The 12,606-nt window shown below is 30.5% G+C and overlaps 1 protein-coding gene across 1 annotated transcript; it reads left to right on the top strand.

Annotated features, from left to right (window-relative positions):
- Window positions 1-228: 228 nt before the first annotated feature.
- On the top strand, window positions 229-12,447 carry LOTGIDRAFT_171141 (hypothetical protein; the record flags this gene model as incomplete). Its single annotated transcript, XM_009047322.1, has 3 exons — window positions 229-250; window positions 9,166-10,191; window positions 12,392-12,447. 3 exons carry the CDS (start codon window positions 229-231, stop codon window positions 12,445-12,447), a joined length of 1,104 nt encoding a protein of 367 aa, XP_009045570.1.
- Window positions 12,448-12,606: the final 159 nt, after the last annotated feature.

Below are 12,606 nucleotides of genomic sequence, written 5' to 3'. Positions count from 1 at the left end.
CAAAAATTAAGTGCAATCGTATCATTTTATTTCACCAATAAAAATTTTATATATTTTTTATATTTTTGTTGTCTTATCTTTTCTAAGTCTATAAATATTCCTGTAAGTTTTTCTATCAAATTCCTTATTTTATTAGAAATATTCAGTTTGTTTCGAGGTATTTTTTCTGCTGTTTGCCTTTTGTTCTTGACACATCAAAAGTAAGAAATTAAAAGTGAAAAGAGTAAAATGGTGAAAATCGTTTTGGGAGGTAAATAGTTCAGCTGTTTGTTTCTTCAAAATGTCAGAAAATTGTTTAAAATGAAATCTGGATTATTTCAAACATAATATTTGTCTATTTTATCAAATTTTCTTCTCCTTTCTCGTTAATTAACATTTTAACGAGTTAAATCATTTTGCGATTGTGTTTCTGATTTCTGTATCCAATTTCTTATCATTTTAATTCTTTCTGGATCATATTTTACTTGTTTATTTCTTGATTGAATTCTTAATTCTAGTTTTGAGGATGGAATGGAATTTTAATTTGTTGATTTTGGTTTTTGAGCTGATATTTTTAATACGCCCCCCTTCAAGATGTGGCCACCTCATTCCTTGACACAAGATTTACAGACCTAAAACTTAATGACCAACTCCTTCCTTGCTCAAAGTTACTGCCCCACCCCTAGCATTCCTTGTTCTTACAATCTTTATTTAAATCAACAATAGTCTTATAAAGACAGCTAATAATATCTCCCTGGTTGAAAATAGCTAATAATATTAAAGTGGTATATCTATAATAAGTATACAGATTAATTTCCATCAGGAATCTAGTGAGATATAGCAACTCCTTGAACAGGAGAAGAATATTCTCTATTCAATCTTCTATCAAATATCACCAGTTCTATTTAAAATGTTAATTAACATAAAAAACATTCAGAAAACATCAGAACTGTCAAAATGCTTGATTCTGTTTATTTTCAAATTTCTACCATTTTATATTTTATTCACCTTTCAATATGTACACTTTCATGTTTTATTTGTCGAGGGTCTGTTAGGGTTATCTGTTTAACACCTTCTACAACCTGCCTTTAATAAGGTCAATACTAACATGACATGGGAATGTGTTTTTCCCTGCCAGACCTCTCACCTTGCTATAGATATACCTGTTAGAAGTTGGGAGGTGGGTTGTTTGATGCTGGTAAATATGGATACTCGTTAAGAGGTGGGTTGTTTGATGCTGGTAGATATGGATACTCTTTAAGAGGTGGGTTGTTTGATGCTGGTAGATGGCATCATGGACATGGTTTTGAAGGATTGTACTTATATCATGCTTACTCTCTCTGAATACTTGTTAGATAGATGGTGGGGGGGGGGGGGGGGGGAAGGGTTGAAGAAGAATGATGATATCTCTCTGAAACACTGGTCAGTATGAGTCAGTAGGAAGTTAATTTTGGAGGACAAGAAAAAAACGACTTATTGCTTACTACTTGTTTGTCAACTCGGTGTGAAATTCAGTGACGTCCACAACTAATAACATGAACTTATTTGGGCATCATATAAATTAATAATAACATTAATTGAAGAATTGGAGTAGTAATTTAAACTTGAGAAAATACTGCTCTGTGACTTGGTTTTTTAACAACCTAAATTCAACAGCACTTCAATGAACTTATTTGGGCATCACATCATATAATAATAATAATAGAGACATCATTTGAAGAAAGAGAAGTGATAATTTAAACTTGCAAAGAAAATGAGTCATTGTTTAAAACAATAGTGAGAAACAATCTAGAAATTATCTGGTGAAATATCTCTCTGTCATTTTGATCCAAAACTACTACTTGTCATTATTCTCTCTCTAACAAACTAAACCCGTTTTTATTTTTCATATTTACCCAGGTTTTCCCACGTTCGTTATTTCTAATAATTATTAATACAATATTTCATTGTCAAGATAAATAATTAGACATCTTAATTTTACTGACCTAGTTTAATCCAGGTGTTATCCATTAGATTGAGGTTTATTGTCTCATCAATTTTATATTATGACATTCCACTTGTGGCTTTTAGGTGTGATTTACCTTTTTTGGAGTTAAATCTACTTCACTCTCATTCTATATACTTATATTATTTTACCAATCTTGTTTGACTATTAATAAAAATGACATCTCTGAAATCTACTCTACATGCTCTGATTGTACCACAACTGAACCTGGAAATGACAGAATTTTGTGAGTCTTCATAGGATGTTGAAAAGCATTGAGCTGTAATAATAATTGTCAGTTTATAGATTGTGGTTTTAGATTCAAAATTGGCTTGATAAGTTAGTAATATAATCATGTTTGAAGTCTCAAGTTGTCTGTAACCAGTCTTCAACTGAGAAAAGTTTTAATTTCTTGATTTGAGTTTGTTTTCATCGTCTTCTGTCTGTATTCCCACAGCCCAGGTTTAAAACAAGCCGATCATTTCTGCTTCATTAAACTATTAATAACACTGTGTGAACACTCTAGTGTTATTAACGCCCTATGAACACTGTGTAATGCCTAACAGGATTTCAGTGAGTTCTGGTGATGGTTGTTTGGTTGACCTGATGTCTAATCACACCAGATGGCTAACATTCTAATAATCATTAATAATTTCTATATGTTAGTTATTTTAATACACAGCAATAATTATATTCATAAATTATAATTTAGTTTATTTAACTTTGAAATAAATTTCTTGATAATTTGAATATTACAATCTCTGAATCTTGAATACCAAATAATCATTATTAGCTATGTGAACTCTCTGAAAGAGTTTTTGAGTGACTCAGATATATAAGATGAAATAGAAGTAAAAGAAAGTCCTGCATCACTAGCCATTCTGATCAAAATTTAAGTTTCAGAATCTAATAATTTAGATTTGAACATGGAATTAATTGTCTCACTGTATATTTAAGATATTTTGATATTCGATTATTATAAAACTGAAGGTATTAGAATTGTAACCAGACTTGATAAAATTCAGAGTTTTTATTTCTCTGTCACGTATATCTATATATAAAACAATTTAAATTTGATATGACTATATTATCTTATCTTATAAACTTATAATTTTTAATTAATCTATTAATTAGCTGGTTAATTGATATTCTTAATTACATTATCATAAACAACCTGGTGGAGGTGATTAGTTGATATTAGAAATTAATTTCAAATACACCGGCTGTGGCATTTAGCTTTTGTCTTGAGAAATTGCTGTGTTTTCACCTCCTTTACTCTGAGAGCAACATTCTAACTTTTTGTCCTGATCAGGATTCAATATCAGAAATGCTTGACCTCAGTCCTATATCTAACTCTGTTTTGTGGATCTGAAGCTGTCTTGATAGTTAGCGCATCTCAGACTTGACTATACATTTCTTCAGACCTTGGCCAGTGCTTTTTGTTTTATTATGAGTTATATTCTCATTTCACGTCTAGTGACAATTTCTCATACCTTAAAATTGCTTCAGACTTGACAATATTTGACAATTTTTAACAATCATATTGATGTGGACCATGCAAATTTTAATTTTTTATTCAAGATCAAACATTTTATAAAAATAATTTAAGAAATGATAAAAATGAGAGAGAGATTTCAGGACAATCAACAATAAAACGTGGTCAAATTCATATTTAAAAAATACAGAACAAATATCATGTGGACTTTTCAACAATATCTGTTGACTTTGGTAGAAATTTTGTGATTTTTTTGGTAAAAGATATGAAATTGTAAAAATAGTAATATTGACAATGTAAAAGTGTCACAGTGCTGTTGATTGTTTTCACAGATTTTATCTTTAATATCACAGACACATTCTTGTTTTATTTTAAAAACTTTTCAATCTGAACTCAGTCTCTCATCATTTTATATTGAATATCAAGTTTTTAAAATCATTTTTTATACTGATTTCAACAATGTTATTGATTATTGTGTTGATGTTTTACAATTTCATCAGCGGAATGTTTTAACTTTAAGGACCTGGAACCCAATGGACCCAATAAAATCCAGCCACATTCTCTTGGCATTGATCTTTCTCTGATTGCCAGTGCTAATAGGCGTATCAGTGAATTTCTATATTTAGTCGAGTTGCTTGACGATTTGAAGATGACAGCTGGAGGTCAAGGGTCAGAGTTAAAGTTAATTATAGAATAAAGAAAATAATTATGGCTATAACTTGTAGAGATATAATAATATCGATGTTAACACGATGGTGGTGAAAGGGTCGCGATATTCTGATTGAATTTATTGGATGATAATCGGCTTGTAATTTGATTAGGTATGATGTGGACTATACAGTGTGACTTGGACTGTCGTGAAGTGTTGCCAACACTGATCTAATTCTTAGCTTGACTGAATCCAGTTCTGACATTATTACCGTACTTCCTCTGTTAATACCGCTCTGACGTGATAGCTGTCTCATTATAACTAAGAGTCCCATTCAAACAGCGTATTGGAATGACTAAGGTAAAGATGTATAGCTAGAAAAAAATGTTACAACTTGAGATATTGGAATTTAAAAGTTATTAATTATTAGTTATTAGTTCTTGCACAAAAAAAAACAACATGTAATATCTATATGATAAAAAATATACCATTACATTAACAATTCTAGCTCTTCTTCACTAAGAAATAACTGTATTATTAGAGTAACTACGGTAGAGAAATGAAATTATAGTTTGAAGAGATGATCTAAGTGTTTGGCTGGAGATTTTCTAGGGTCAGCGAATAATTTGTCGTGAAAATTATGATTAGAGATGAAATAGAGTTTAATATGGTATGTGAAGAGGTTAGAAGACAGAGTAAAAGTTCGTTGTTAATTAAGAGCTGTATAAGAAAAGACGAGATGAAATTTCCCTGTAATTAATATTTTATTCTTCAAATTTTCGACGTGTTTCTTTCCACTGTTTAATGAGTCAAGATTTCTTCATTCTTTTGTCTTTCGTTTATAATTTTATCACCTTAAGAAAGCTTTATTTCAATTCAAAATGAATTATTTTTGTTACTAAGAATTTCTACCCTCAACCTCTTCATTCAACCTACATTTTCCTAGCTGTATGATAACATTAACACTCTTAATTACACAACAACAAAACAGTAGGAATTAAAACTCAGTTTCATTTTATAATCAGAAGTTGTTACTATGTGTTACAATGTTGTAATCAGGGATAATAACAAATAAACAATATATTAATAACATAAACAAATAGATGAATTATTGTTGATCTTCTTAATAGAGATCAGTAAACAAATTATACTTGTAAACAACGTCTTGTCAACAACTCTATTGTTCAGTATATTATAAATACGTAAACACAAACACAGAAATATTCCTTCTGAATAATAGAATTTTTTTAGGTGGATGTAGAATATCTTATAGATAGTATGCAGTGCTTCAAAATTTCACTCATTACACACTGCATGGCGTTGCCCGTCCTCACTAGCCAAATCAGGTGCAGAAATAGTAAACCTAAGTACTAATGATAGCAAAAAACCTGAAATCCATAATAGTAGGATGTAATACTCCATTCATTTCATTTTATATAGAATAAACATGAATTATTTGAGTGTTAGGTAAGTTTAAAACTTGATATACTACCAACAGAACATCTAGAATAGAAAGAGACCTGATATCCAAGATTGAACAATGACAGTTTGTATGAGGTCTCTGGAGAATAGAGACTAAAAGAAAGGTCAGAATGAACGTCAAAATTAACGAGAATCCTGACCCAAGTTCGTTAATCATCTTTTATTAGTGGATAACAATAGAAACAATTTAGTTATTATTAGCTACTGAAAGCTGGATTGAGGGAGGGTAAGGGTGAGAGGGGGGAAGGGTTTGTTAGATGCTGGAGCAAGGAATAGGTTTTGGGGCAGGGCTGAAAGTAGGGGAAAAGAAACTGATATTTTTTTTGATTAATTTATACTGGTGTAAAAGTGAGAGTATATAATATAAATATTAAAATCACTATAGATCAAGAATAATAATATAATATTTGAATTAGAAATTATTGTAAGAATAAAGTTTAATAATGGTAATTACTGGTAGGTTGTACAACCTGGTTCTATCATTGATTATCCTAACATTTTACAATCAACTGATCAGCAAATTACTAATTTGTCATTTCATCAGAAATGTCAGGTACTTGTCATTATTACAATAAATTTTTAATTTCCCTGCATTTGTATATGAATCAGTTGAAATCGGACAAAATCAAAGAGAAAAACGATTTATAAATGTTATCAATTCTTAGATCAAATCATTTGAAAATATCACTTAATGTTAATAATCAGAACGATTCATTTTTATACAAAATATTCCTTTTGATACCTTTATAATAATTCTGATAAAAACACATTTCATTATCGAGGAAAATTAATAAATTTCTATAATTTTATCATAAAGGTTCATCACAGACTAGGGATAGGAAGTAATGGAATATAATTATCATTTAGATACAGATACAAACTCATGATGGTGAATTATTACTAGTATTTTACATCATATTCATACATTGTACAACACTGTAGATCACTGCTTTATTGTACAACATAGTATATCATTGTAGAACATTATAGACCAATGTACAACACTTTACAACATAGTAGAATACTGTGCAATATTGTACAACCTGTTACAACATTGTACAACATTGTACAACATAGTAGATCATTGTGAAACATTACATAGACCAATCTACAACACTTTACAACATGGTAGAATACTGTACAACACTATACAATATTGTACAACATTTTACTAACATGTACAAGATTGTATATCATTGTATAACAATGAATGAAAATGTCTACTCCTGTGACTATTTTTGGCCAATATTTTTGCAGATGATAGTTTAATATAAAATTACTGTACATCAATAAAAACAACATATTAAAACAATTATAAATAATATTTACAAGTGTATTGTTTTTATAAATAATATTTTAATGTCAGAAGTATTCTCTGGCGAGTTTCTCAGTTATTATCAAATATTTATAACTCATTTTTATTTTGTTACAATTCAATAATTTCATCATCAATTTGTGTTTTTTTTCTGTATTTGATGAAATGATTAGTCAAGCTCAATAATAATTCATCTTTCTTTCTCTCACTTTTTATAAAGACTGTTTCTTGTCAAGATATTTCTGCCTACTGGGCAACTCTCAAACAAAGGCTAGAAGATTATTGAGATGCATTTATCACTATCCACTTGAAGTTGTCGATGAAACGCGATGACGAGCTAGGAGTTGACCCTGATGTTTGAATCAAAGTGAATTATTCCAACTGATTAGTTATTCAAATTAATCTCTTTGTATTCGGATAATTCACCAATATTACAACAATAATAATACACACTTGGCCTCGGGGCAATATCATCAATAACTCATAGTTAGAGAGGTTAATATCATTGATATACCACAGTTATAGAGGGCAATATCAATGATATACCATAGTTATACAGGGTAATATCATTGATATACCATAGTTATACACAGTAATATCATTGATATACCATGAAATGTTTTCTTCTGAACATTCTTTAGAAACAATCCTACACCAAAAAAACCCCAAAACTTTTAAAAATCTTGATTTATAATTAATTTCTATAGTACAGAACTTTGCTAAAATATGAAATGTCCTAAACATTATTTAATATAGTGAGTTGAATATAAACACTAGGTTATAAATAATATAATATTAACACCAATTACTGTTCACAATTCATCTCATGTTATCTTTCTCTCTCCTTTTATCTCAGTATTTATCATTGTCATTGTATATTCATATTTAATAATATTGATCAATCAAAACCATTGACCCTTGACCTATTGATTGACTTCGCTGATCCTTGAACAATTGTCAGGAACTGTGTCAGACCTCGAGGCCAATTGCAGGAACTGAAATTGTTTCTAGATATTGGAAATTTTGTCAATGAAAAACTTGTACATGAGTCAGATTTAATAAAGAAAATTAGTTCTTATTTTGACAATTGGAATTATATTGGTCTATTGGATAGTGACAGAGTATATTCACTCTTCTAGAACACTTCATTCTAGACTGGCAGCCAACTTTTAGTCCTACAGAGACATTTGATGACTTTCAATATCCCTTATATTCTCTAGTGTGGCTTATGTTTAAATGTGCTTTTATTAGATTATCAAGCCTTTTCCCTAATCCCCAGCCTAGGTCATCAAGTCCTTTTCCTAATCCTTTAGGCTAGAACATCAAGTTACTCTTTTTGAAAAAAGCCTGAACATACTGTGGAGAATATTTGTAAGAGAATTATAAATTATGGATGGTATCGTTTGTAATCAAATCTTTTGTCATGTTGAATAAAGTTATGTACAAATGGGTAACGAGTCTCGAAGGAGAGTTTGTTTCTCTCAGCCCGCGTCTCGCGTGTCGTCAGCGACGTTAAAAAATGAAATATGAAATAATAACGATTATAAATCATTTTTTATTGAGATGAAAAGTTTTTGAAATTCTCCATATTTAGTATTGAATATTGGTCTCCACGGTGATTTGGAATTATTAAATCAAAGCTATTAATCAAATTGAAAGAAAGATAAAATTGACAGCTTTGGAAAATTTTTGACGTTTTTTGGGCATAAATCTTTCGGTTGCAGACAGACCTAGAAACTCGCGAGTTTAGGAAAAGTGTTTTTCATCATTAAATGACTCCCCTGATGATTTTTTCTCCCTACGTTCTGTTTTTTGTGTTTCAAATATGATATAATATTTCTGATTTCCCAAGATAGTTTAATTCTCTAGTCCGTCTGATGTGTCGAAAAATTATTTATTCTCAATGCAGACAATGTTTTACAGAAATTTAACTCTTAAAAAGATTTTTAAAAATTTTTGAATTGTTGAAATTATCTTGGGACCAGTAAAACTTTTAATGATTTTAGTTTTTTAATGTAATTTTGATGAAATCAGGAGATTAAAATATATTATATATTGTTTTGAGTACATTATAAAATAATCAGTTTTAAATGTTTTCATTTCAATTATTCTGGAATATTTCCCCAATTTTTTGAAGAATCTGCACAAATTAAAACAATTTCATAGGTCACTGTTTTCATTTGTAGCTTTTCTCCAAGTTACTAAACACAGTTTGAAAATCTGTAAAATATATTTAAAAGTCATCTGTTTGTATTTTTCAGAATCAATAGAGAAAGAAGAGGAGACAATCCCGTCTCCAACTGGCGATACTCAACCTCATATCTGTGAATTTTGCCATGATGAATTCTGGCAACTCGATGAATATATGGAACATAAAGAACTATGTATAAATAACGCTAAACGACGGAGGATTATGTTTGATTCGAACTCTGTTGATGGTAGTGTAACCAACGGTGATATCAGTGAACCAATCAGATCACAGAGTGTCAGTGATGGTGAGGAAGAGTTGTCTCCCGAAGAAGATGAAGGCATATATCCAGAGGAATTTTCCCGCCACGCTCATTTAAACGGAGATTACACACACGAAAACAAAATGGAGGATTTATCAGATGATGAAGATGAATTAAAAGAAGATGATAAAGAAAATAAAATAACTGACGAGTCGAAAGTTGCAATGGCCGCCCAACTACCTCAATTAATGTCGTTAGCCAATATGGCGAACATGGCGAATATCTTACCTACATCCAATGTGAAACTGGAACCTATGTCTGGCACTAAGGCTGCCGTGGCCCAGTTTGCTGAAAACAATAACCTAATGCCCAATGATATGGCTGTATTACAAGCTACGCTGTTTACTCTTCAACAACAACAAATAGTTCAATTACAGTTGATTCAACAGTTACAGAATCAAATCGTTACAAAGACTGATGAAGATGAGGAAGAGGAAGAGGAAGGAGACGAGGATCTCGAACAAAATAACGAAGATGCCAAAAGTGAAACGAAAAGCGAAACATCAAAACCACCTTCTCCCGTTGTGGACTCCATTTCAGACTCTAATCTCAGTTCCAAAATATTCACCGAGGACAAATTAGTGAAAAGCGAGAGTGAAAAACCTTCACCCGATTCTATGAACCCTTCAGAGGGAAAATATATCAACAGTTTAGCTGCTATGAATAATATGACATATAACTCACTCCCGAAAGAAACCCCAGTTCAACGAGGAAGCATCCTACCCCCTCATTTATTGTCTATACCCCCTGATGATGGTTACGCTCAGAGAGGAACAGGTATGTGTTTTTTTTTATTTTTGTGTGCATGCACCTGCATTTTTCACTTCTTATTTAAACATTTCATTGTCCCCCTCCCCTCTCCCTCAAATTTCAATATTTCATTTATACATACAGATACATTGCATTCCCCCTCCTGTACAAATAGTGTATGAAATTTTAATGATATACCACACACATGAAATGCACATACATAACACATCAATCTATAAATAGCATCACTTAATAACTGGACAGACTTTCTATCAAAGACACTTTGACTTTCAAAGTAAAATATTTCAAATTGTTCCTAAATAAACACGAGTTAAAATCATGGTGTGCAAACCACACGAAATGTCATTTATGAACCAACATAAACAGTTCTGTGTGGACTATTAAAATACACAAACTAAACAGAGAAATGTGATCAGACGCGAGAAGAATACGGGGGGAAATATTGAGAGGTCAATATTCAAGTTAATCTCACAGTTGGTCTGAAATTATAAACTGTCCTTCAAAATTTGTGTGCGAAAAAGTCAATGAGGATTAAGCATTTTAAAATTTCTTCAACTTTAAGATGTAATTTTAAAAATATAATTACTAGAAATTTGAAAATTTTACAGTTTATAAAGTTGGTCTGAATACAATATACAATGTAGGTTTTGAATTTCTGAGTTTTTTCTGTCAAAATTTACAGTCATGATGTTGGTTAGCTTACTGTATTTAGATCTCTCTAATATTTTGCTAAAAATAACCATACAGTCTGCCATGAGGCAGATTAAACCTACCCATAATCCCCCACTGATTACTCCTAGCATTCTCTGATCCTTTCTTCAACAGTTGTCAAAGTTTACTCGTGTCTTAAGTTATTATATTTAATTCTTATTCAACGTTTTCCTTTTCATTATTCAAACATATAATCATTAGCCGAGAATTTACAGAGGTCAGTTGGGGTCAGTGGTAAGGCTAAAACAAAGATAAAGTTAATTTTACTCTACGTTTGATCTTTGTAAAAAGAAAGTCTTTTTGATCTGAATATTGTTTTCCAATTTATCTGTGGACTGAATTTAGAATGATTTTACTGCAATATTGAGATGAAATGTTTGAAAATTTGATTGCTTTGAAATCAGTTAAAAAGATATATTGTTATGGAATTTATTTCTTAATGTTTATTAGATCATTCAAAAATATATATTATTGTACTCTAATATAGCTATAATATGTCTCAGAAACTTGTTCATTTTGTTAGTTAGGACTTTAAATCTGTTTTCTCCCCAAGGTTGTGAATATATATTTTAATATGAGGCAATACGATAATCTGTTGGTATAATATCGTGTAATATCCAGAAATAAAGATGTAAAGAAAAATGATCAAGCGTCTGGTAGTGGTATTTAAATCACCATCTTTCGGCCAAATTACACGTTAAAAATTCAACATCTCTATTTAGAGGAAATAGTCAGACAATCACAGCGACCAGACGCCATAAAAAACACAGAAATTAGAATATAAATCTAAAATAAACCCAATATTCCTAGTCTTAACCTTTCATTCTACGTTTCTTTATGACTGTGGACAAAATTTCACCACGTTTATAACATGATTTCGTGTAGTAAATTTGATATAACTTCAGCCATTTTGAAATAAGCCTCGTATCATATTATCCAGAAGCTAATAAATAAATACAAATTGTATCATTGACTTCAGTCACATTCATATACATCAACCTAGTTATTAAGGACAGTTGGTCTTTATACAAGGTTATACAGTATATGGATTGTATCATTTAGACTTCAACCTTATTTATATAATCAGACTTGTTATTAAGGACAGTTGGTCTTTATACAAGGTTATACAGTATATGGATTGTATCATTTAGACTTCAACCTTATTTATATAATCAGACTTGTTATTAAGGACAGATGGTCTTTATACAAGGTTATACAGTATATGGATTGTATCATTTAGACTTCAACCTTATTTATATAATCAGACTTGTTATTAAGGACAGTTGGTCTTTATAACAAGGTGCACTGTATCGAAATTGTGTAATCATGAACTGTATAATGACATGCAAATAATGATTTAATATATTCTATTGTTGCTATAAATAGAAACTATTGTGTGCGCAAGTGTTTATTCTAAAAAGGAAATCTCACAAATATAAATTCATATTTCAAGTGAAAACAGACAATATCGTTTTATTTTGGTATTTATTTTTAGGGAGTGTGGTCAGGAATATCAATGAGTTATGTCCCCTTGTGATTCAATCTTTGTAATTTGAATTGTTATAAGTTTATATCAGTATCGCTATAATAATATTCACGTGGGTGGGGAGATTATAATTAGAATAAAATTTGAGTTAAAATATGACATTTTAGTTGAGTTTGGTTGTTTATATTGAGATATATTGTTATATTTTACTCCAGTGAGAAGTG

This window comes from Lottia gigantea, assembly GCF_000327385.1.
Source record: "Lottia gigantea unplaced genomic scaffold LOTGIsca_110, whole genome shotgun sequence".
NCBI lineage: Eukaryota > Metazoa > Mollusca > Gastropoda > Lottiidae > Lottia > Lottia gigantea.
The sequence above is the reverse complement of the archived record's forward strand: the minus strand, read 5'-3'. Positions and strand labels throughout refer to the sequence as shown.